Genomic DNA, 22,126 nt, shown 5'->3' on the forward strand with positions numbered 1-22,126 from the left:
TGGAGGTCGCTCCCTACCCTCGAATATCACTCGGTGCTCCCCTGGAGGAGCCGCGCAGGTCTCCTTTTTCCCGCTGCGCCTTCATGCCCAGGTCTGATAAAGCCTTGCTTGGTTCACTGCACCCCTTGTTCTCTGGTAAATTATTCTCCAGAGGGCAGAGGACCTGCTCTGTGCGGTGGGAGTTTATAGGCCACAGGTTGGGGTTCGGCGGGACTGAAAGTCCCCAAGCTCTAATCAGGATTAGGTCACTGGCAGCAGCTTCTAGAAGTGATTACGTTAAATAACAGAGACCTTTACCTCCCTCCTCAGGCAAGTCCAAGGGTCCTGGGGCACAGCCTTAAAAGTCCCATATTTGTTCTTTGGAAATCGGAAGAGCTGAATATTCAGACGCCTTTCCTCTTACTGCTGTAACCTCATCTTAGTCCTTAAGAACCTCCAACATCACAGCGAGGTCAGTCACTCCCTCTGCTCTTGCTTCAGGGCCATGTCGAAGGCTCTAGCGGGAGGTCTCTGGTGGAGAATGCCAGGAGGTTCAGGGATCCAAGCTCTGCTGCCCCGTTCGCCTCTGGCAGTGACACGGGAGCACAGGGGGGTGCAGGGCAGGTGGGAAGACACAGCCTCGCAGCTGCTCGGGTCTCCGGATGAAGCCGCCCCCCACCCCACCCACTGCTCCACGACAGTCATTTCCTTTGCAGCTCCTCGTTTTCTGAAAAGTCTGCCTGCCTTTTCCCAGGGAGGGACGCTGCTGCCTCGGGCAGATTATACTGTGAGGACTTTGGGGTGCAAGGCTGGAAATTCTGGGTGGTGGGTCTTACACATAGTTCCCCTTCCTGTTCCTCCTGGTCAGACGCACGATTATGTGCCTCCCCCACCTGGGTGTGTGGGGAAGTTAAAATAGGACCAAATGCAGTGCATCCACAGAGGGACACGGCGGCGTCACTGCTGACGGCTAGCTGGGGTGGTCTTCCCTGGGTGCCTAGCATGTGGGTGCACGAGGGGCTCAGCACTCCTCCTCCCAGGGTGCAGCCCGGAGCTTGAATCACTGCACGGTGATTTGGTGAGACAGTGGGTCTCCAGCAGGCTCGTCTGCACATCAGATCATGGGGGAGTTTGCACCCTGAGGTGAGATGGGGCCCAGGGGTGTTGTTTTAAAACCTGCAGTGTCTCCCCTGTGTGGTCAAGTGTGGGTCCACTAGACTTAAGTGGCCCGTTCGGCCACCACTTTTTGTAACCTGCGGTTCTGCGCTCCTGTACAAGGTCAGAACTGCCCAGTCATTCAGTCAGAGCCAAACCTCACAACATGCCTTTCTTTTTTAAAAAAAATTATTTATTTATGCATACAAGAGCTGGGTTGTAGGCCATAGGTGCGGGGGTGAGAGGATTCACCAGAGACAGAGTGGGGAGCAGAACAGGCGGATCTACTGAAATCCACTGCTGAGGGGAGCAGGACCTGCTCTTTGGGGTGGGAGTTTATAGGCCAAGGTTGGGGCTCGGAGAGGTTTGCTGTGACGTGGGGGGTCAGCTCCCTGGCCGGGGATGGAACTCGTGCTGCAGTGGCTGCGGATAGCTTCATAGTGCTGTGTCTTAACCCCTTGCACCACCAAGGAAGCTCCACAAGTTGCCTTTCAAATCAACCAAGAGCAGGAAGCTGGATCACCCAGGGAAGGGCATGACTAGGAATGCCCAAGGGCTGAGGACTGATGCATAAATGTACTCCTGACTCATACATCAAGAGGTATGACCGGGAACACCTGGGGAGACACAGGGGGAGAGCCCCAGAAGCTGATCAGTGGAATGCCTTGTTAAGATTGGATCCATGGCAGGGGTCTGGGGGCTGGTTCCAATGACAATACTTGGTCGTCAAGCAGATAAGGATTATCTGGTCAGCAGACTCATGCCCCCCCGAAGCCCTAGATGACAAAACCACATTCTTTAGTGTCACCCATCTTCTTCTCCTTGTCCTCCTACTCCACGTGACTGATGCTGGATGATTGTCAGTAAAAAGGCCAGGATCTTACTTGTTCAGCAGTGTCCTGCCCTGTGCAGCCAGCTCCACACCATCCATTTAGCTGTGCGGTGTTGCTGACGCAGCAGTCAAGGCCTCTGCCTGTGATGCTCGCTCCGGGTGCTCAGCTCGGGATGTTCCTTGGTGTCCTCTGAGTCTGCCTGACCCAGTCTGGCCCAGACAACCTTATCTCTAAGCAGAATGAAACTGGGAGCTATGACAATGTTGTGCCAGCTTCTGGGGGGTGACATCATCCCAGGGCATTGGTCACAGAGAAGCCTACTATCTCCGCTGGGGGGTTCCTCATGCAGTAGGAAACGAGGAGGGTCTCCAGTAAAGACCAGAAACACCATTCTCAGTAGCTGGGAAAGCAGTGAGCATAGTGGTTCTCAGCTATTTCTCATGAACCTGCAAGAACACGACTGCACAGGATGACAACGACCAGCGTCTAGTGTACAAACGACTCATGAGGCACCATGTGTGTGTTGGGGGGGTGCGCGTGCATGTGTGTGGGGTGTGCATGTGAGGGGCTGAGCATATGTGTGGTTATGTGTGTGCATGTCTGTGGGGTGTGCATATGGGTGGGCACATGTTTGTATGCATGTCTGTGTGGTGTGCATATCTGTGAGCATGCATGTGTGTGGTTATGTGTGCACATGTCTGTGGGTGTGCATGCATGTGGGCATGTGTGTGGTGTATATGTGGGTATGCGTGCATGTGCATGTGTGCACACACATGTGTGGGCATGCATTCGGGGGCGATGGGCCAAGGACACACAACTTGGAAAGGATGGTCTCTTCAATGAACGGTGCTGAGGAAACTGGACCCCCCACATGCCGAAGAACGGAACTGGACTCATCTTCCACAAAACACAAAAATCAGCTCAACATGGATTAAAAACTTTAATGTAAGGCCTGGAACCTTAAAAGTCTTACCAGAAAGCATATGATAAGATCCTTGACATTGTGCTGATGATGACTTTTTGGATTTGACACAAAAAGCTCATGCGCTGTGGGAACATAGATAGGTGTCACCATTATGGAAAAGGGTCTGGGGGGTCCCCAAGAAATCACAAAACTATCATGTGCTCCCATAATCCCACTGCCAGAGAGAGACCTCAGCCAACACAAGAGCATGCATCCATGCTCGTGGCTGCATTATTCGCAATGGCCAAGAAATGGACAACTACACGTGTGCATACACATGCACTCACATACACAGAATATCTGCCTGTCTATTATTTTTTTAAGATTTATTTTATTTATTTATGCATACAAGAGCTGGGGTGCAGGTCTGAGGTATGAGGGGTGAGAGGATTCACCAGAGACAGAGTGGGGAGCAGAACAGATGGATCCACTGAAATCCACGGCTGAGGGGAGCCGCAGGGAGATGGGAGAGGTCTGCTGAGCCATGGGGGTCAGCTCCCTGGCCAGGGATCGAACTCAGGCCACAGCAGTGACAGCCTGAGACTCAACTGCTAGACCCCCAGGGAAGCCCCAAAGGTTTTGTCTCATTGTTCCACATCCAGAACGAATCTGAGGGACATGTGTACAGGCTTTCCTCCCCCCAGTACTTAGGTGCTCCTGGGTGATATTACCACCAAGTCCCTTCCTGTGCACCCATCAAAGCTCCCTGCCCAGCCCCGAATTCTCATGGAGGATTAAGACCGGTGTCTCTGCCCTGTGTCCTGTGTGTTAGGGGGAAAGGATGTCCTGAGCAAGCTCCACACAGGTTTTGTGAACTCCACCCCTAACTCATCAAGACACTGGGAACTACAAATCCCATGATAACCAAAAGGAGGGTTGCGAGGACCTGAGGGTGGAGTTAAGCAGCCATATTTTTGTTTGGATATTTAACCAGCCTTGTGAGCTGGGGTGGCTCTCTTGGCCTCACGGTGCTTGGCTTTTTGCCAGCTCTCAGCGGGTCATTGAGATTCCAAGTCAGCAGAATGGGTAGGATGCATTCATGAATTAATATCCCTCTTTTTCTCCCTGAGTTGTTCATTTCTTCATTTCCCCTTCTCTTGTAAATAAACCTTTTATTAACCTTTTGTGTGTGTCTGCAGTTTAGCATGTGGGTGAGGACCCACAGTCATGCAACCTGTTTCATATTGGGGTTGTCCTGTAACATAACCAGCCAGTTCCTGAGAGAAAAGAGTGGTGGTGTGAAAGGGTCTGGGCCTGCCTGCTCACCTTCCCTGCATGTGCACCTGGCCGCAGCTGGCCCCCGCTTCTCAGAAACCACCAGATTGGAGTTCAGGGGTCAGACTTAAGACCTGTCAATATGCACTAACATGCACTCCGCCTCCCACTGCTCTAATCCTACAAGTACTTGTCTCAGGACTTTAACTCCTCTCCATGCCTAGTACATGGTATTCTTTTCATCGGGGACCAGAATCAGACCAAGATGGAAACAACAATTTAAGTCTTTTTTGACAGAGAATAAAAGTAACCATTCATATCATAAAGAGGAAAAATAGTTTACCTGGACACGCTTCTGTAAAACAAAATTCTCAGCTCTTCCACTGTGAGAAAGGAGTGTCTTTACTCTAGAATATCCTGTTGTGATCAGATCCCAGGATGAACTCTGAACTCAGAAACAAACCAGGATGTGCTTTATACTTTTTAGGCAGAGAAGCCAGTTAAAATACAAAATCAATATTTTGATAAATGTGTTTCACAATAGCCACTTAAAACTAGTTACAAAAGTATTATCTTTGGGGCCTCCCTGATGGTGCAGGGGTTAGTCTCAGTGATATCAAGCTATTATCTGCCACTGTGGCATGAGTTCAATCCCCAGCTGGCCAGGGAGCTGACTGGCAGGGTGCAGCAGACCTCTCCTATCTCCCCACTGCTCCCCTTAGCAGTGGATTTCAGTTGATCCACCTGTTTTGCTCCCCACTCCGTTTCTGGGGAGTCCTCTCATGCCCCACCTCTGTCCTACACCCCAGTTCTTGTATGTAGAAATAAATAAATAAATCTTTTTTTTTTTTTAAAGTATCATCTCCCAGGAGTGCAAGGGGGACTTTGGACTTGATTGAAGATACTCGCAGAACCGTGTGGCTCCAGCTGCGTGTCGGAGGCACTTCCTGAGCACGTTAGGGTGGGCTGGGGTGCACTGCCCGGAACCCACCACCACTGGGATGGGGTTCTCAGTGCTTTTCTACTGGAACTGCTTCCTTCGAATGTTCCCCTTGGGGGAATCCCTGCAGTATGAGACTCTGGCTCCCTGATAATTTTGCAGAAGTGACTAGTGTGAATGGTGCTTTTCCTGTGGGGTTACTGTGTGGGAACTGCAGGACGCAGGGCAGCAACCTGGGGAGCCCACCCAGGCCCTCATCCCTGTGTGCTGAGGGAGCTGTGACCAGGGACCAGAGTGCGGGCGGTGACTCAGGCCCAGGAGCACGGCTGCTGTTTTAAGCTCAGGCTTATCAAGAGGAGGGACTCGTCTCGACTTGTATGAACACCTGCAGCCCAAAGAGACACATGTGTGAACATGGTCATTTCTGGTTTTCAAGAAGTGCCCAAACTCCAACAAGATGTGTCACGAGTTCACAGAAATGGCCATGTTCGCACCAGGAATGGACCGGCCGTCAGGACAGTGAGGCCAGCGACCAGTTTGGGATGGGGGGGCGCTTCTGATGCTAGTGGGCAGCTGTGGGGTAGGGCTGGGCTTTAACTACCTTTTGTGCATTTATGGCACGTTCTCCATCCCATACCAAACCCCACCTCTCCTCACAGCAATCTGCTCTTACCACTGTTCCATTAACCCGCCGACACTTAGGTGCCTGACGCTGGACCTTATGAAGCCGCTACTTCTGACCTCAGAAGAACCTTTCACGTTGTTGCACCTAAAGCCTTGGCTGTGGCTGGGGCCTCCTCCACATCGTCCCAGCAGCCCTTCCTGCTTCACGCAGGAGGGAGGGTGACCATGTCCACCCCGGCCCTATTTCCACGGGCCCTGCCACCCCGAGCTTGCCACTGCTGGTGAACCCTGTCAAAAACAGCTGGAGGTTTAGTCACTTCCATGAATTTAGTATTTAACCAAATAAGTCTGGTCCAAATGCACAGATGGTCTTTGTAACCACTCCCCCCCATCTACCCGCTGGCACAGCTGCCCTCCAAGATGGTTTTGCTGGCGTAGACCCAGGTCTGGAATCAACAGGGCAGAGAATAAAATAGCAAAGTACTCTGAATGGGGAATCCAGCAGGGTGGCCTGGGTCACTCACTCACCTGGCACCATGCCCGAGCCTCAGGCTCAGCGCCCGCCAGGCCCTGCTTCCAAGAATCATACCATCTTCAAAAGGCTCAAAAATATAAATAAGGAGAAGGGAGTTTAAGTGTTTATGGTGTCACACTGGGACCGAGCAGAGTGTGGAAAGCGGCGAGCACTTCAGGTGTATAGTGACTTCAGACACCTGTGGGCAAAGAACCCAAGGCCAGTGATCTGTGGCCAGTCACCCCATGACAGCTGGGCCTCCTCCGCAGCCTGGGTCCCAGTGCCCTGTTACTGCCCAGAAATAGCCTAGAGGTCCTCCAGGTCATTCAAGTCCACAGCCACCTTCAGGAACAGGGTGTCCTCTCTGATGTAGATGTTCTTGGCGCTCTCCAGCGTGGCATGGGCCACAAAGCGGGGACAGCCGGAGGCAATGTTCATCTCCCCGTCCGGTCTTTTGAAGCTGCTGCTGTTGGGGTCAGCCTTGAACATCTCCGTGATGTGGTTCTTCTTGCCGCTCTGGTCCAGAAGCATGAGTGTCACCCGCTGCCGGAAGGGCCACTGCAGCAGTGAGTCGAACTCGCCACGCATCACCACAAAGTAGAGCGACAGGTGCGTACCCTTGCCCGCGCCGTCCCCATTCAGGTAGGCCCGGGCGCACAGCCGGTAGCCGCAGCGGCTGGTGTAGAAGGGCTGGCTGAAGATGGATACCGTGTGCCCGTCCACCGCCTCCCGCTTCTTGGCCGCGTAATCTGTGACCTTCCAGATGAGCTTGCCGCTGTAGCAGGCACCCTCCAGCAGCCGGAACCGCTCCTCATTCTTGTTTAGCTGTGCCTTGTGGATGTTAATGTGGGCATCATGCTTGTGGGTCTCTCCTTCCAAAACCACTGTGGAGGGAAAAAGATGCGTGGCCCCCCACTGCCTGCAGAAGCCACCCGATCGGACTCTGGCTCTCTGGGGGCACCAACAGTGCTCAGACACCCTAGAGGTGAGCTGAGTCAATGCCCCCAGAGGGCCACTTGCATTAAAACTGACTCAGGGAGTCCAGGCTCACGCCTGGGACAGAGGAGCAAACTGCAGTGCCTCTGGCTGGAGCTCACGTGAATCTAGCAGATGGGCCAGCTGGCACGCTCATTTAATTTCTTTTCTAAATTTAACTTAAATGGCAGGATCACCGCCTGATGACATTATGTAAGTTTCAGGGGTGTGTCCTGGAGCAGACCTTTTAAACTGCTCCTGCTTTTATATACTGTTTCTACTTAGAACTGACCACATCTCTCCCTTCGCTTTCTCATTGTTTTCCACTCTCCTGAGAGCCGTCATCCCTGTTCTTGATCTACTTGCCAATTCCCACCTCGCAGCCATTTTTGCCCTCGTTGCCAAAATGTCCTTTCTGACGAACACCAGGCTGAAGCACTGTTTGCCTGCACAGCTCTTCCCTCCCCCTGCCAGGGCCACGGGCCTCCCAGGTCAGCAGGGGAGTACCTAGTTTGTGGCCATTGGTTTCCAGCAGGGCCACTTTGTGCTCCAATGCGTCAACCGCTTCCCTCAGAGACCTCAGGTCGTGTTTAGTTGGCTGCTGGTTGACCGTCTGTGACAGCTGGCGCATTTGAGCCTCCAGCCACACTGACCTGTCCATGTGGTTGGCCAGCACCTGTCAATACAAAGTGATCGTAATGTCAGAAACATTAGTGGAGAGTTCAGTAACATTGACTGTTGACATTAGATTTTTTTTCGACTCATACATTTCACATTTAACCAATCAATGAAAGGAAAGTGGGTCTCCCCAGTGGCGCAGCGGTTGAGCGCTGGGTTGCGCTGGGTTGAGAAGCTGCCCGCGGCCTCTGCAGCACCGGTTCAATCCCCGGCTGCTCCCTGGCCACCGGAGGAGGGTCCCACATGGCGCACAGACCTCTCCTGCCGCCTGCTGCTCCCCTCAGCAGTGTACTTCGGTCCTTCTGCCTGCTCTGCTCCCCGCTCTGGCTCTGGCTCTGGCTCTGGTGAATTCTCTCACCCTCCCGCGCTTCTGACTGTACCCAGTGCTTGTATAAATAAACAAACAAATAAATAAATAACTCTTAAAAAAAAAAGAAAAGAAATTAAAAAAAAAATGAGAGGAAAGTGACACTGTCCAGAAGGAGACTCTGTGGGAGGAGGAGCTGCCTGGGTTCTCCCCACCCTCCAGCTCCTGCTCCAAATCCCTGAGGCCCTTTTCTTGTTCCTACACCCCCTGTTTCTCTGCAGTCAGTTTTCTTTTCTTATTTTTTAAATTTTTTATGAATACAAGAACTGGGGTACAGGCCAGAGGTATGGGGGAGTGAGAGAATTCACCAGAGACAGAGTGGGGAGCAGAACAGGAAGATCCACTGAGATCCACTGCTGAGGGGAGCAGCGGGGACACAGGAGAGGTTTGCTGCATCCTGTGCGTAGCTCCCTGGCAGGGATTGAACTCGTGCTGCAGTGACTGTGGACAGCTTCAGAGGTTGCGTCTTAACCCCTGCGCCACCAGGGAGGCCCCTGCAGCAGGTTCCTACCCCTACCTCTACCTCATGTCATTGCTCCCCTTATACAACCTTCTCTTCTCAGGAGCCTTTCTCCACAAGGAAGTGGGGAACATGCTGGAAACAGGCCCACCTGCTCTGGCCTGAGCAGCACAGCTGCTACAGAGGGGCCCAGAGGGGAGGCCTGGACGCAGCTCGTTCTCCTCAGATGGAAGAGATTAGAGAAGATGACAGCTATATTTCTCCCCCTTCTTGCCCTCAAGTGCCTTTACTCTGGTCACTGTATTAGAAAAAGGCGGGAACGAGATGGTAAGATATGATGGGTCTCCTTTGTATACACACAGAGGCCTGTATACTCACATACACATAGGGTTGCACATGAACACACACATGAACAATGTACATGCACATGTGCGCACACACTACACACACAGAAAATGAAGCACCGGAGACAAATGTTGACAATGAGTGTGTCTGGATGGAGAATACACAGACGTTCTTTGCAATTTCTTATTCCTACAGTTTTTCTGTACATTAAAAATTGCATCCATTTAACAGGTGAAAAGAAAACCTCATGTCAGTTGCAAGCTAAACTTGGCCTTAACAGGAAGGCCACTCTCACCTGTGCGCTGGAGAGGTAGCTTCCGTTTCTGCCAAATAATGATGCAAACTGCTTGAATTCCTTTGCAAATTTCTGTACCGTTTCTTCCAGCTGCTGTATTTTGCTTTCTTTCTGCTCCAGGCTCTTATGTAAATCTGAAATCTAATAACAGGAATGTGGATGAGGTTATTCAGGTACTTACACACAAGTTAAGTAAAACAGTGCAGACACAGTTCTAGGAAAATACTTGCCTGCAAGAAAGTGTTTCTAGGAGATACATGAATATACATTTCTAGAAAAATATTTACAGGATGACTCCTATATCAATATAGGTAATTGGGGCAAAATGAGATCCACAGATTTCTTATCAACCTTCTTCCTCCCTGACCTCTTGGTTCGCGAAACAACTGTGCTTCGCTGGTCTGGACTTACTGAGGCTCTCTGCACTCAGGGGCTCGGACCAATGGCCAAGCAGGAGAGGCTCCATGCAGAGAAGCAGCAGAAATAGCTGACGTGCACCAAATGTCTATCACCCCCTGTATTCATTAGCCCTTTTAATCCTCAGAGAACCCCATGAGTTGCTTCAAATATCAGCTCCATTTCACAGATGAAAAAAAACAGAGGCCAAGAGTTAGCTGTAACAAGTGAGAGACGATGTGTGCTACCTTTAGAATTGTCATCTGCTTGCGAGAGAAAACAAAGAGCCCAAGAGTGATCTCAGACAACTCTTGTCATTCTCACAGCCATTCAACCAGCAATGCTTGGCATCATAGATGCCAACAAACACCTGTTACAGTGTCTTCTCATCTCATCTCACCTCTTCCAGGCTTCCTTATTTCCTACCCAGGCTGCTACAACAGCGTCCTGTGTGTCCTACATAGTGCTCCCACCTAGCCCCCTACATGCACCAGAAAGGGAGCTCCACAGGGTCTGGGGTCCACTGCAAAGCCAGAATTTGACCTGGTGCCTGGTACCAGGAGGAGCTTGATAAATGTTTGTTGAATGAGTGGATGGGTGGACGGAGGGAGGGAAGAAATGAGAGAGGACTTGCTGGCTGGTTGGATGGATGGAGTGATGGGGTGAGGGATGGATGGATGGATGGATGAATGGGTGGGTGGGTAGATGGATGGATGGATGGATGAGTAAGTGGATGTATGTATGGACGGGTGGATGGATAGTTGGGTGGATGGATGGATGGAGGATGGGTGAATGGATAGGTAAGTAGATGTATGTATGGACGGGTGGGTGGATGGATGGGCAGATGGAATGATGGATGGATGGATGGATGGATGGATGGATGGATGGATGGATGGAGAGAGGGATGAATGGATGGGTGGATGAGGCAACTGATACAGAATACTTTCCAGGCAGCATGATCTGTACCAAAAATCCATTTAGTCGTGCTTTCTAAATTTCACCAAGATCTGACCCTGGACCTCACCCACCTACTGTAGCTAGAAATCAGACATAATCAAATAATCTGCAGCGGTAAAATTCAGCTCTCTCTGCACATGAAGAGGCCTTGGTGCGTCCGGCCTCTGAGATAATTTACCAATATAGTTAACTTTTGGTGATGGTTACTCACAGAGTCAGCATTTATTGAGGTCCGCTGACTACCCCAGGGTGTTCACATCATTTTATGCGACAGTCGCAGCTCAGTGAATCAGAATGTAGGTCTGCACTTACCTGGCTGCAAAGCTCCCCAAAGGCAGAAGTAAAAGCTTATTACAAAATATATAATCCCTCAGGTCTAGAGCAGATAGTCCACTATCTGCTGCTGATTTAATTTAAAATGTACCAGGTGCCAGGTAGGAACCCAAAGGCACGGGCAGGCTGCAGAGAGGTTGTAGGGCACACCTCAGAAACACGCTGGACTAGGAATCAGGGGCCATGGTCTTGCGATTGAATTCTGCCACTTATAAGTGAAAATCTGGTGATTTCTTTGAGCCTGGACCCTTCATTTGGTGACTGGACAGGTTGGCCCAAAGACCTCCAGGCACTTTGTAATTTTAATGTTCTATAACCCTGGGTGGGGAGTGGGGGGTGGTCTGGCTGGTTGCTCAGCAGAAAAAAACTACCTCCAGTCGACTTAGAAATAGGAGAATATACAACACCGAGCATGGCAAAGCCTAGCCGTCCTGCCCCACCCTTTGCAACTGAGCCCTTGAATAGTTACCTGCTCTTCTAACTGGAGGTTCTTGTCCAAAACCAGAATCATGTGGTCCCGGAGGGCTGAGTGCTCGTGTTCCCGTAGGTTCCCCCGCTTGTCCTTCCATGTGGAGAGAACAGTAAAGCAAAGGTGTTGGTGGGGCGGGTGGCGGGTGGGGGGGCAGGGGGGAGAGGTGTCTGTGAACTGAACCTTGACTGTGCTGCTGACCTTTCACACAAGCACCTGGCTCGGGGCGGGTGGCAGCAAAGGTGATCCCTCTGCTTCCTCATCCCAGCTTTAGGACTCTCCCACTAGCCAAGGAGACTGCTCCTAAACACAGAGACCAGGAATCGGACCTCGATTCAAAGTCTCAGAGTTGATGACGATTTCCTTCCTTGCCTGAGAGCAGAAGACTGTGGGTCAAGTGCATGATCAGCTTCTCTCAGCTCTTCTCTTCGAGTCCCATCTCCCCCTGGGGCCTCTGCAGGTCAGGCTTCACCCCTGCGAATCCCCCCGCTTCCACACACAATGCTGCCTCCACCACGGTCCTGCTGTCCCCACAGAGCAGGTAACCTCGTTGTCATCTCCACCCACGCAAATGCTCTGCCCTCAGGTGACATATGTGCAAGAACAAAATGGCTACTTCCTCCCTGATTATTAAAGTATTCCATTGCAAACTGCCTCATTCCTGGTAAAAGCAAATGTTGGGTGTTTGGAGTATCTGTGGGCTCTACCTTTGCCATTAGGTCCCCTTGTGTTTAGGGCTGGGCCCTCCTGCAGAAAGCAGCCCCTGCACCCCTGCTCTGGTACTGAGGTAAGTTCCAGAATGCAACCCAATTGCAATTTTGGGCCTAACTGTAAAAAGAATCCCTTTCAGGGCTGAAAGGAGATCTGGATTTGTGCACTAATGAGATAAAGCCAAGAACACTGCTGGTTTGATACGTGGCAAAGGTATGTAGTCCTCCTGGATTTTATTTTAAAGTCTCCTCATAATACACATTTTCCAAATAGTCTTTTAAGTAAGTTGTTTGATTATGCCAAACAACATAGTGAGAAGCAGAAGGAAAGTAAAAATTCCTAGTCTGGTTCATTAGTCAGCAAAGCTACGTGCACATTTTTAACACCATGAGACTAGACTATATTTAATTTAAAAATACACCCTTTTCATTCTTCTGATCAGATGCATAGTATTTCAAAATATGAATACATAATTATATAGTTGGAACTTTAGTGATGGACTTATAGGTTGTTTTTAGTTTGGTGGTTTTAGTTTTAGGGTTTTTTTTTTTTTTGCTAAATAAACATTTAGCAAAATGTGTGTGTGTGTGTGTGTGAAAGAGAGCTGCACACTCATGAGAGGATATCTTTGAGATAAATTCCCAGTGGCAGAATTGCAAGGTCAATGTGTGGGTTCACTTTTAATTTTCATAAATATAACAAAACTATCCTCAAAAAAAAGTTGGGTGTTATAAATTGTTTAAATCTTTGTCAACTTAATGGTAAAATGATTTCTTGTTATAATTTACACTTATTTCAGGTGAGACTGAGCATCTTTTCTTGCATCTACCAGCCAGCCAAATTTCCCTGATGTGGCCATATGCTCATTTACTTATTTTTCCATTAAGTTTCTATTTTTCTATTAAGTACCTTTTTGTCTGATCACTATATTTACCTCCAGTTTTCAGTTTGCCATTTTGACTTTACGTGCAACACTTTTTTAAAAATCCTATCAATTTTTTAGAAGTTTTAAATATTTGTGGTTAAACTTATCAAAATTATGGCTTCTGGCTCGGTGTTAGTCATCTAAGGAAGGCCTTCTTTCTTTCAAGGATAAAAAGAAAATTCCATTGTCTTCTCTTCTAATATCTTTATGTTTTTTTTTTTAAATCAGGTCTTTTGGAGTGATTTTAGATTTATAGAAAATAAACGGTAACACAAAGTAATAATACCAAATAATGAAAATATATAATGAAATATGTAATGCCTAATAATAGCAATACAGAATAACCAGAGTATGATAGATATATTTTGAAGTCTAAAACTTTGATTCATCTGCAATCTATTTGAAAACAGTGTGGGTCAATCTTTCTAGTTTACTTCATACATTAAATTAATACTTTTAAAGATATATAAAGGGTAAAATACATTTCAAACCATGATGTCATACCACTTGAGTTTCAAATACGTGGTGACAGGTGAGAGCACCCGAATCATCAGAGGAGCCACTGGTTTGGGTGCGGCCCAAACCTGGGAGAGGCAGCAGGGCAGTCTGAGATCATTACCTGATGTTCCCTTTGTGTCACCTCAGCCAGGCTGGGGCCCAGGTGCTTGTCTACACCAGATGTTGCTGTGAAGGTCTCTGTGCATGTGACCAACATCTACAGTCTGTTGGCATGAGTAAGCACCCCCCTCCCATCACTTGATGGTCTTAAGAGCAAAGCCTAAGGTCTCCTGAAGAAGCAGTACTTTTCAAGACTGCAGCCCAGAAGCTCCACCCGCTGTCCAGGGGCCCCTTGCCCTGCACATTGCACATTTGCTGCAGTTGAGTGAGCCAACTCCTTGAAATAAATACTCTCTCCTCTGTCTCTCTCATTGAGATGGATGGATAGATGAACGGACGTACAGATATAGAGAGGTGGAGAGATGGACAGGGATAAGTGGAGACAGATTGATGATGGATGACAGACAGATGGACGACGGATGGATGGCTAGACCCCTAGCTCTCCTATTGGTTCTGCAGCTCTGAGGAACCCGGACTAAGATAACTAAGAACCCGGACTAAGAAAACTAAGACTAAGAACTAAAGTTCTCCAACTTGAGCATCCTTCGAATCCCGAGAGGAATCAAGCACAGCGATGCTCCCAAGTGACGGGCACAGCGGATGTGGGGACAGATCCCGGAGTCCCTACCTTCACAGGGCAGCCGTAGCTCCTGAAAGGGCAGTCCTGCTCCGCCTCAGGACACACAGCCAGGTGCTGCTCCACCTGCAGACAGGAATTCCTCAGCGCGCCTCGGGCTGCGGGCGCCGCTGCGGCAGGACAGGGGGCTTGGGAGGCGGTGGGACCCAAGGGGAGCCGCCAAGGCGGGGCGCGCAGGGGGGCGCTCCCGGAGGCTGGCGAGGGCCGGACACAGGGCGCACAGCATCCAGGGCGCAGCCGGGCAGCGTGCCCTGCCTACAATGGGGTTCCACGACACACACACCCCAGGAATACGGAGCTCTACTCACAGAAACTCTACGGAGAGGGCTATTTCCAGTTACCTCGGTTCTCGGAATAACCTGCAGACACTTGTTGGGACAGGACACCGGGTACTCCGGACACAGGTTCTCCTCATGACTCTGCGACAGAGCAGGTGGTGAGCCAGAGCCCCGCCCCGCGCGCTCGCCCCGCCCCGCGCTCTTGCCCCGCCCCCGCGCGCTCCCAGCGCCCCGCGCTCCCCTCCCTGCCTCCCGCGCGGCCTCCAGAGCCGCCCCCCCCCCGTCCCGCCCCCTTCCCACCCCACCTCCCCAGAGTTCACACCGAGGCCTGGGGTGCGCGTGTTCTGTGGCTCCCCCTCCGGGAAGCATGGCCTGCTTCCAAAAAGGGTAGTCGAGGGCTGCTTGCGTGGGATAAATGGATTCAGGCCAATCTTCTCATTATCCCAGGAGCAGGTAAGAGGCAGCGGCCCCTGAAGCTGCCGCTCTGGCCGCCCTGGCGCGGGTCAGGGGAGGCCCTTCCAGGGTCACCGGGTCCTTCCCCTTCGCCGTCCGGCACCCAGAGGCTGTGCGGTCCCGCGGACCCCCGCGCACCCGCACGCAGAGGGGCTCAGACGATAGGTCGGGTCCTAGCCACAAAAAGGTTTTTCATGTTTTACAGGACTTCTCTCCGTGAAGTTATTGCCTGTTTCTGTAGAAGAATCTGTCCAGTGACTGCTGGGGCTTCCCGTGACTCACGTGGCCTCGCAGGCCAAATTGAGCATCCCAGGAAGGTTGAGTTTCTGTTGGCTTTTTACCTGGAGATTGATGACAGTCACATCCTTTTTGCAGTAGAGGCATTTTTCCTCTCGGTACTGGCAGTGTGCACTCAGATGCTCTGTCAGATCCTTCCGAAGCACTGGCTCCCGGCAGCTGTCATTAGGACACGGCACAGCTTGAAATGAGCACTGCTGGAGATGCTCCTGAAACAGACACAGGCCTTGACCAGCCCCTGGGAAGGTGGAGTACCGCTAAGGGTGCTCAGACACCCTCAGCGGTGCTCTTGTAACAGAGACAGGACTTGGGCCTCCCCGGTGGCGCAGCGGTTGAGCGCTGGGTTGCGAAGCTGCCCGCAGCCTCTGCAGTGCCAGTTCGATCCCCGGCTGCTCCCCGGCCACCGGAGGAGAGTCCCGCATGGCGCGCAGACCTCTCCTGCTGCCCGCTGCTCCCCTCAGCAGTTGCTTCGGTCCTTCTGCCTGCTCTGCTCCCCGCTCTGGCTCTGGTGAATTCTCTCACCCTCCCGCGCTTCTGACTGTACCCAGTGCATGTATAAATAAATAAATAAATCTTTAAAAAAACAAAAACAAAAACAAAAAACAAAACAGACAGGACTTGACCAGCCGCCGGGAGGGCAGGAGCACCACCGAGGGTGCTCCTGTAACAGATACCGGGAAGGCGAAACAATGCTGAGGGTGCTCTTGTAACAGACACAGGCAGGCCTTGACCGGCTGCGGGGAGGGCAGAACACCGCTAAGGGTGCTCCTGTAACAGACACAGGCCTTGACAGGCCGCCAGGAGGGCGGAGCACTGCTGAGGGTGTTCCTGCAATAGACACATGGCCAGGAGGGACTGCTGGGAGGGCAGGCGTGCAAGCCAGCTGTGCACAGGAGTCAGCAGGTCAGGGGATGATGGGTAAAGGAGGGGTCAGCCCGATTTGCTTTAGATTATCTATTGCCAGCTTACATTCTCATCTTTGTTCTTAACAATTTCCCTTAGGCTTGCCACTTATTCTACCAGTTCTTCAAGGAGATTTTTTATTTCTTTTGGTCACCCTCTAACTCTGCCCCCAGCACTGAAGTATCACCCCTGCACAGCAGGAGACAGAAGCCCGGCGTCTGAGTTAAGAGAGGAGAGGGCAAATCCTAACTAGAGGAATAAAGGAAGGGAGAGGACCACAGGAAGAAAAGGGACGGAGAGGAATGTTCCAGAAGTAGTAAAGAAAAGGAGTGGCAGGAGACTCAGGATCACAGGCCCAGAGAAGCTGAGAAAGGCCAACCTATAGAGCTAGGGAATGGTCTCACCAGAACACGAGCAGGTGACAGGACAGTGACTGTCTCATCACAGATCTGCTACACAGCCTGACTGAATAAAGCCTGTGGGTCACTGCACAAAGCTGTGCTGCTGACAGTCAGCCCTGTTGGCCAAACCTGGACCAGTATTTGCTTTTGTGAATAAAGTTTTACTGGCAAACAGCCACAACAATGTGTTCACTTCTGGTGGGGCAGCCATAGCAGAGCCTGAAGGGGTTGCTGCCTGGCTCTTGAAGAAGAGTTTGCTGCCCCTTCTCTGAAGGAAAGAGGGGTGTCTCTGTGGGGTGTAGAGCAACACCAGGACGAGTTTCCTCCAGCTCCACTAGAGAAAACACGTGCTACTGCCCCTCACTCACCACAAGAGTCTCGACTCACGAGATCCTCCACCTGTGCAGCCCCCCTCCTGGCCAGGGGACAGAGAATGAGGGTAAATCACAGAAATGGGTGAGCCAAACAGCCTCCATTGTGCAGAAACTGGGGGGTGGTCACTATGCTGGTTGGGGGGTCTGTGAGCCCCAACCCCCTGTCCAGGCTTAGCGGCCCTTCTAAGGTGGCGAGGGCAGCATGAGGAAGACACAAGCAGCTCCATGAGCCTCAGATGACACCCCTGGGTGAAGGAGGAAATTGTTCCCACTCACAGATGCTCCACGCCTGGGGGAGGGGTTGGAGGCAGATGGAGAAAGACTGAATCACCTGAAATGTTTCCACAAATGTCAGGAGGCACAAAGCTGCTCCAGGCAATTCCCTGGAAGTTGGGGGTGACTGAGCCTTGCCTAGGTGTTCCACTGGCAGAGAGAGCAGGGCAGCTTCCAGAAAAAGGAGCAGGGCTGCCCTAGGCCCTGTTCTTGGCACCTCACACCAGTGTCTCACCTTTTAACTACTGATACATCCCTGAGCTCTGCTGACACCTGTCCACCATCTGCCGGGAGACACATCCCAGCACCTGCAAATGCCTTTGGCAAGAACCCCTCGCAGGTGTCCTTCTGCAGTCCCACCCTTGGGACCCCAGGCCCTCCACGCTGCCCCCAAATAACATGTCCTAGTGGGAGGAGGTCCCCTCACCACTTAGATCCTTGGTATGCCCCCCCGCACCCCCCCTCCCCCAAGGAACCTTCTAGCTCACACACACATCGCGCAGGGCACAGCACTACCTCGCCTGTCCTGCCAAGTGGGAATTTCTAAGGGCAGCTCAGTGAATTCCCCGGTGCTCTCAGCTCAGGAACTGTCACATAAAGCTGATCATGCCACATCGCCAAACTGATGACAGAGGGGACTGTGGTTAGTAAGAAACACCAACCTGGTATCGTCCCAGAATGACCTTGGTGCTGCACCCAGGCACGTTCCTGCAGTACACGTAGAGGTTGAGCACCTCCCTCCTGCAGCAGTTGTCTCTGAACACCTGAAAGACACACGAGAGGACTTGCCCGTGCTCAACTTCAGAACAAAGCGCAGGAAGCTATTATTAATTTGGTCTTCAGGTTAATCTCAGAAGAGGGGTGGAAACTTCCAGATGGGGGTTGGCATGGAAATATGAGACTCACCACCGCACTAGAGAGACAGACACCGCTCACAGCCACCAAGCACACAACGCCTGCTGACTTCAGGCCAGCGCAGGAGCTGCAGCTATGAAAATCTCATGGTGGACTTGACCTCACCTCCTCAAAGGTCAGGAGGTGGGGCTGTGGAGGAGGGTGATGCCTTTGGCTTCCTGTCCCAGGGTGAACGTTTATATTAGTTACCCAGCGGTGTCACCAAAGCTGCACTGACAGCTACTCAGCACTAGCTGGGGTTGGCAAACTTTCCCCACAGTCAGATGGCAAATATTTTTGGTTTTTCAGGCCACACTGCCCCCATTTCCGCCATTTCCAATACCCAAATGTCAGGGAGCACTGTGTTCCAATGAAATGTTGGTTATGCACCCTGACATCTGAATTTCATATAATTCTCATATCATTAAACATTCTACTTTGGAGTTTTAATAGATATTTATCTTCAAATAGTTTAAGAGTCACGAGGAGTTGCAAAAGTAGCAGAATTTCTGCTTGCCTTCTTTTGAATTTTTTCAATGATTTAAAAATATAAAAACCAGGCTTAGCTCCCAGGCCATTCAGAAGCAGGAGGCAGGCTGGATTTCTGCCATGATTGAAGTATGCTCACACCTGGCCTTACGGGTCAGGCAGACACAGTATAGCACTGTCTTCTGCCACATGTTTATAAAACACCCCACAAGAGCAGAGAGCAGGTATGTGTGCATCAGAGGAGGTGCTGGGGGCCTTCCTGGAGGAGGTGAGATTGGGCAGCCCACGACAGAAATTTAAAGGGAGAAAACTGGGTTTAAATGGAAGTTATAAGGAAGAAAACCTTCCTGGCCATGGATTAGGTAATGATTTCTTAGATACAACACTAAAGAAACAAATGATTGAGACAAACAAAAAATAAATAAGATTTCATCAAAATGCAACTTTTGTGCTTCAAAGGACACAATCAAGAAAGCAAGAAGACAAACCACAGAACGGCAGAAAAATTGTGCCAATTGTGTATCTGGTAAGAGATTTCACCTAGACTATGTAAAAGATAATTGCAACACATCAAGGAGAGACAAACACTCCGCTTTAAGCATGGACAAAGGGACAGAACAGGCATTTCCACAAATAGCCGTTGTGTACGTGGCAAGGCGCCTAATGTCGTTGGCTACTAGAGAAATGCAGATCAAAACCAGGAGACCCACTTCACACCCGTGGGGAAGGCTATGCTCTGAATGATGGGCAAGAACACTCTCAGGCAAGGATCTGGAGCAACGGAACTCCCGTGCTATGTGCTGGGAGAACGTAAACTGAGCGGCTGCCAAGGAGCAGTCTGGCAGAGCCCCAGACGGGGAAGCACAGAGCTACCTATGACTCAGCAATTCTGTGCCAAGGTATAGAGCCAAGCGCAGGGAAGACCAAGTCACATCCGCCTGCAGCCCCAAAGTAGAAACCACCCAAAAGCCCATCCGTGAATAAATGGGTAAACATAGCGCGGCTGAGCAAGGAGGTTTGGGGCGGCGTGCTACAACAGGGAGGGGCCTGAGAAGGAGCAGGCACAAGAAGCCACAGGTTGTCTGACTCCAGTTCTACGAAATATCCAGAACAGGCAAATCCACAGAAACAGAAACTAGGTTCGTGGTTGCTAAGGGCTGGAAGAAGGACTGAGGCGTTATGACCCATCAACACCACCCACATCTTGGGTGGTCACAATGTTCTGGGATTTGGTAGTAGTTATGGCCACATGATTCAGTGGCGGCAGCCTCAGAAGGCGGGTGCTGAGGGATGTGCATTCTAGCTCAGTAAAGTGGTTCTTAACCCTAATGCTAATCAAAGGAGCATTAGAGATTAACCAGAGTAGAAAGAATTCCTTGAAACTGGGCATCTCATTCCCAGCAGCTCAGTGGAATTGGAGTGGAGGACGCAGGGAAGGAGGAAGCTGAGGAAACCAGACCAGATCAATAAAGACGTGAAATGGCCTCTCTGACCTGACCCCAAGACAAAGGATTACACTCCAAGGGGACCCCTCCTGCTCCAACCCCAGGTCCAGTCAGGACACTGCTTTCCCACCCCCACAAGGAGCTGAACCAAAGTGGTACTTTTCTTACCTCCTGAGACTTGATAACCTCCTTGTCTACGGGGCAGAGGGCTACAGTGTTTAATTCTCTGCAGAGAGAAGTAAAACAGAGGCAGGGTGAAGTCTTGACCTCAACGCTGCTTCTAAGAGCAACGCAGCACTCGGTCACACTCAACCCCTTGAATTCCCCAACCAGACCATCCTTGCCTTTGCTCGTGCTGTTCCTTCCTCACAGAGGCCCCTCCCCCCCCCACACCCAATTTTCAGCACCTACCCAGCCTGCCTAAAAATCTCCCATTCAGGGCCTCCGTGGTGGCGCAAAGGCTTATGCACTGCACTATGAAGCTGTCCGCAGCCTCTGCAGCACAAGTTCACTCCCGGCCGGCCAGGGAGAAACCCACATGGTGCAGCAGACCTCTCCTGTCTCGCCCGCTGCTTCCCCTCAGCAGTGTATTTCAGTGGATCTGCCTGTTCTACTCCCCACCCTGTCTCTGGTGAATCCTCTCACCCCCCGCATCTCTGGCCTGTACCCCAGCTCTTGTATGCATAAATAAATAAATCTTTTTTAAAAAATCTCCCATTCATCCTCCAGGGTGCAAGTCAAAGAGCAGGTCCCCCAGGAAGAGCTGAATGCCCCTGGCAGGACCTTGCTCAAGAGCTGTGCCACACCCTGTCTTCATCACTGGACTGGAAGGTTCTAGAGGGCAGAGAGTGGGCCCTGCTCCACGATGGGACCTCTAGCTCTTCATACAGGAGAGCTTCGTTTAGTAAGGGGTGTGGAACACACAGCAACACGTGGGCAAACCCACAAAGGGATGTGAATGTATTAAAAGAACACTTAGCCCTCTCCCCCAGGCCTGGCAGGTGCGACTTCCTTACTGGCCCTCAGTAAGACCCCACACTCTTCTGGCATCCCCCCTAGAATGCATCACCTCAGATTTACAGCTGCCCATGTGGACACAAGGGACGTCACCCTGGCAGGGAGCCCTGTCTGGATGCTGTCACACCCCCTTCTCCTCTAGGCAAAAATGGGGTGACTGTAGCCAAGACCCCTATGGAAAACAGGTCCTGCCAGCCTGGAATGTGCTTCTGGGTTTGCCCTTGCAAGCAAAACAGGTGTCTTGGTATGGTAAGAAAAGGTGATGATGACGATGAGAATGGCCCAGGCGCTCACAGAAGGAACCGGGAGCGACCCTGCCACCCCGGGTTCTGTGGTCCCAGGCGCCCAGCAGCCCCTCGGCGTGGTGTGGGCGGGGGGAGCTGGCCCCACCTGAGCGCCAGGATGCAGCGCTGGCAGAAGCGGTGGCCGCAGCCTGTCTGGTGCGGGTTGTGCAGGACAGCACGGCAGCGCGCGCACTTGTAGCGCTCCTGCAGCACCTCCACGAAGTGGTACTCCGCCTCGGGCTCGAAGTCCAAGGACAGGGAATTGCCTGAGTTCTGGCGTGTGAAGCCACAGGTGCTGCCTCCGCGAGCCTCGGCGGAAGCCATCCTGGGGGCAGGAAAAGAGAAGGTTCCTAATTTGACAATGTCGGGTGATGACTTTAAACACCCCCAGGACCTGGGGCTCCCAAGTGGGGAGATGTGTTTGGGCCTCCCAGGAGGCTGGGCCAGAAACGTCCGGAGACTTCGGCCCTCAGTCCAGCAACCTTCCACAGAAGTCTGGGTCACCCTGTTGGTTTGGCCACACGCTGGGACCAAAAAAATCACCATGTGTTGGGCCTCCCTGGTGGTGCAGGGGTTAAGTCAGTGCTAGCAAACTATCCCCAGCCAGGGAGGTGACCCATAGGGTGCA

General features: G+C 51.4%; 1 protein-coding gene across 1 annotated transcript; it reads right to left on the reverse strand.

Annotated features, from left to right (window-relative positions):
• Positions 1-6,530: 6,530 nt before the first annotated feature.
• Positions 6,531-21,822, reverse strand: TRAF5 (TNF receptor associated factor 5; the record flags this gene model as incomplete). The annotated part of the gene is made up of 10 exons (XM_084245986.1): positions 6,531-7,108; positions 7,707-7,875; positions 9,345-9,485; positions 11,500-11,592; positions 14,382-14,456; positions 14,732-14,809; positions 15,463-15,627; positions 18,032-18,133; positions 20,366-20,423; positions 21,605-21,822. The coding sequence occupies 10 exons, from the start codon at positions 21,820-21,822 to the stop codon at positions 6,531-6,533; spliced, it is 1,677 nt and encodes a 558-aa protein (XP_084102112.1).
• Positions 21,823-22,126: the final 304 nt, after the last annotated feature.

This window comes from Talpa europaea, assembly GCF_964194135.1.
Source record: "Talpa europaea genome assembly, chromosome: 10".
NCBI classification, from domain to species: Eukaryota; Metazoa; Chordata; class Mammalia; order Eulipotyphla; family Talpidae; genus Talpa; species Talpa europaea.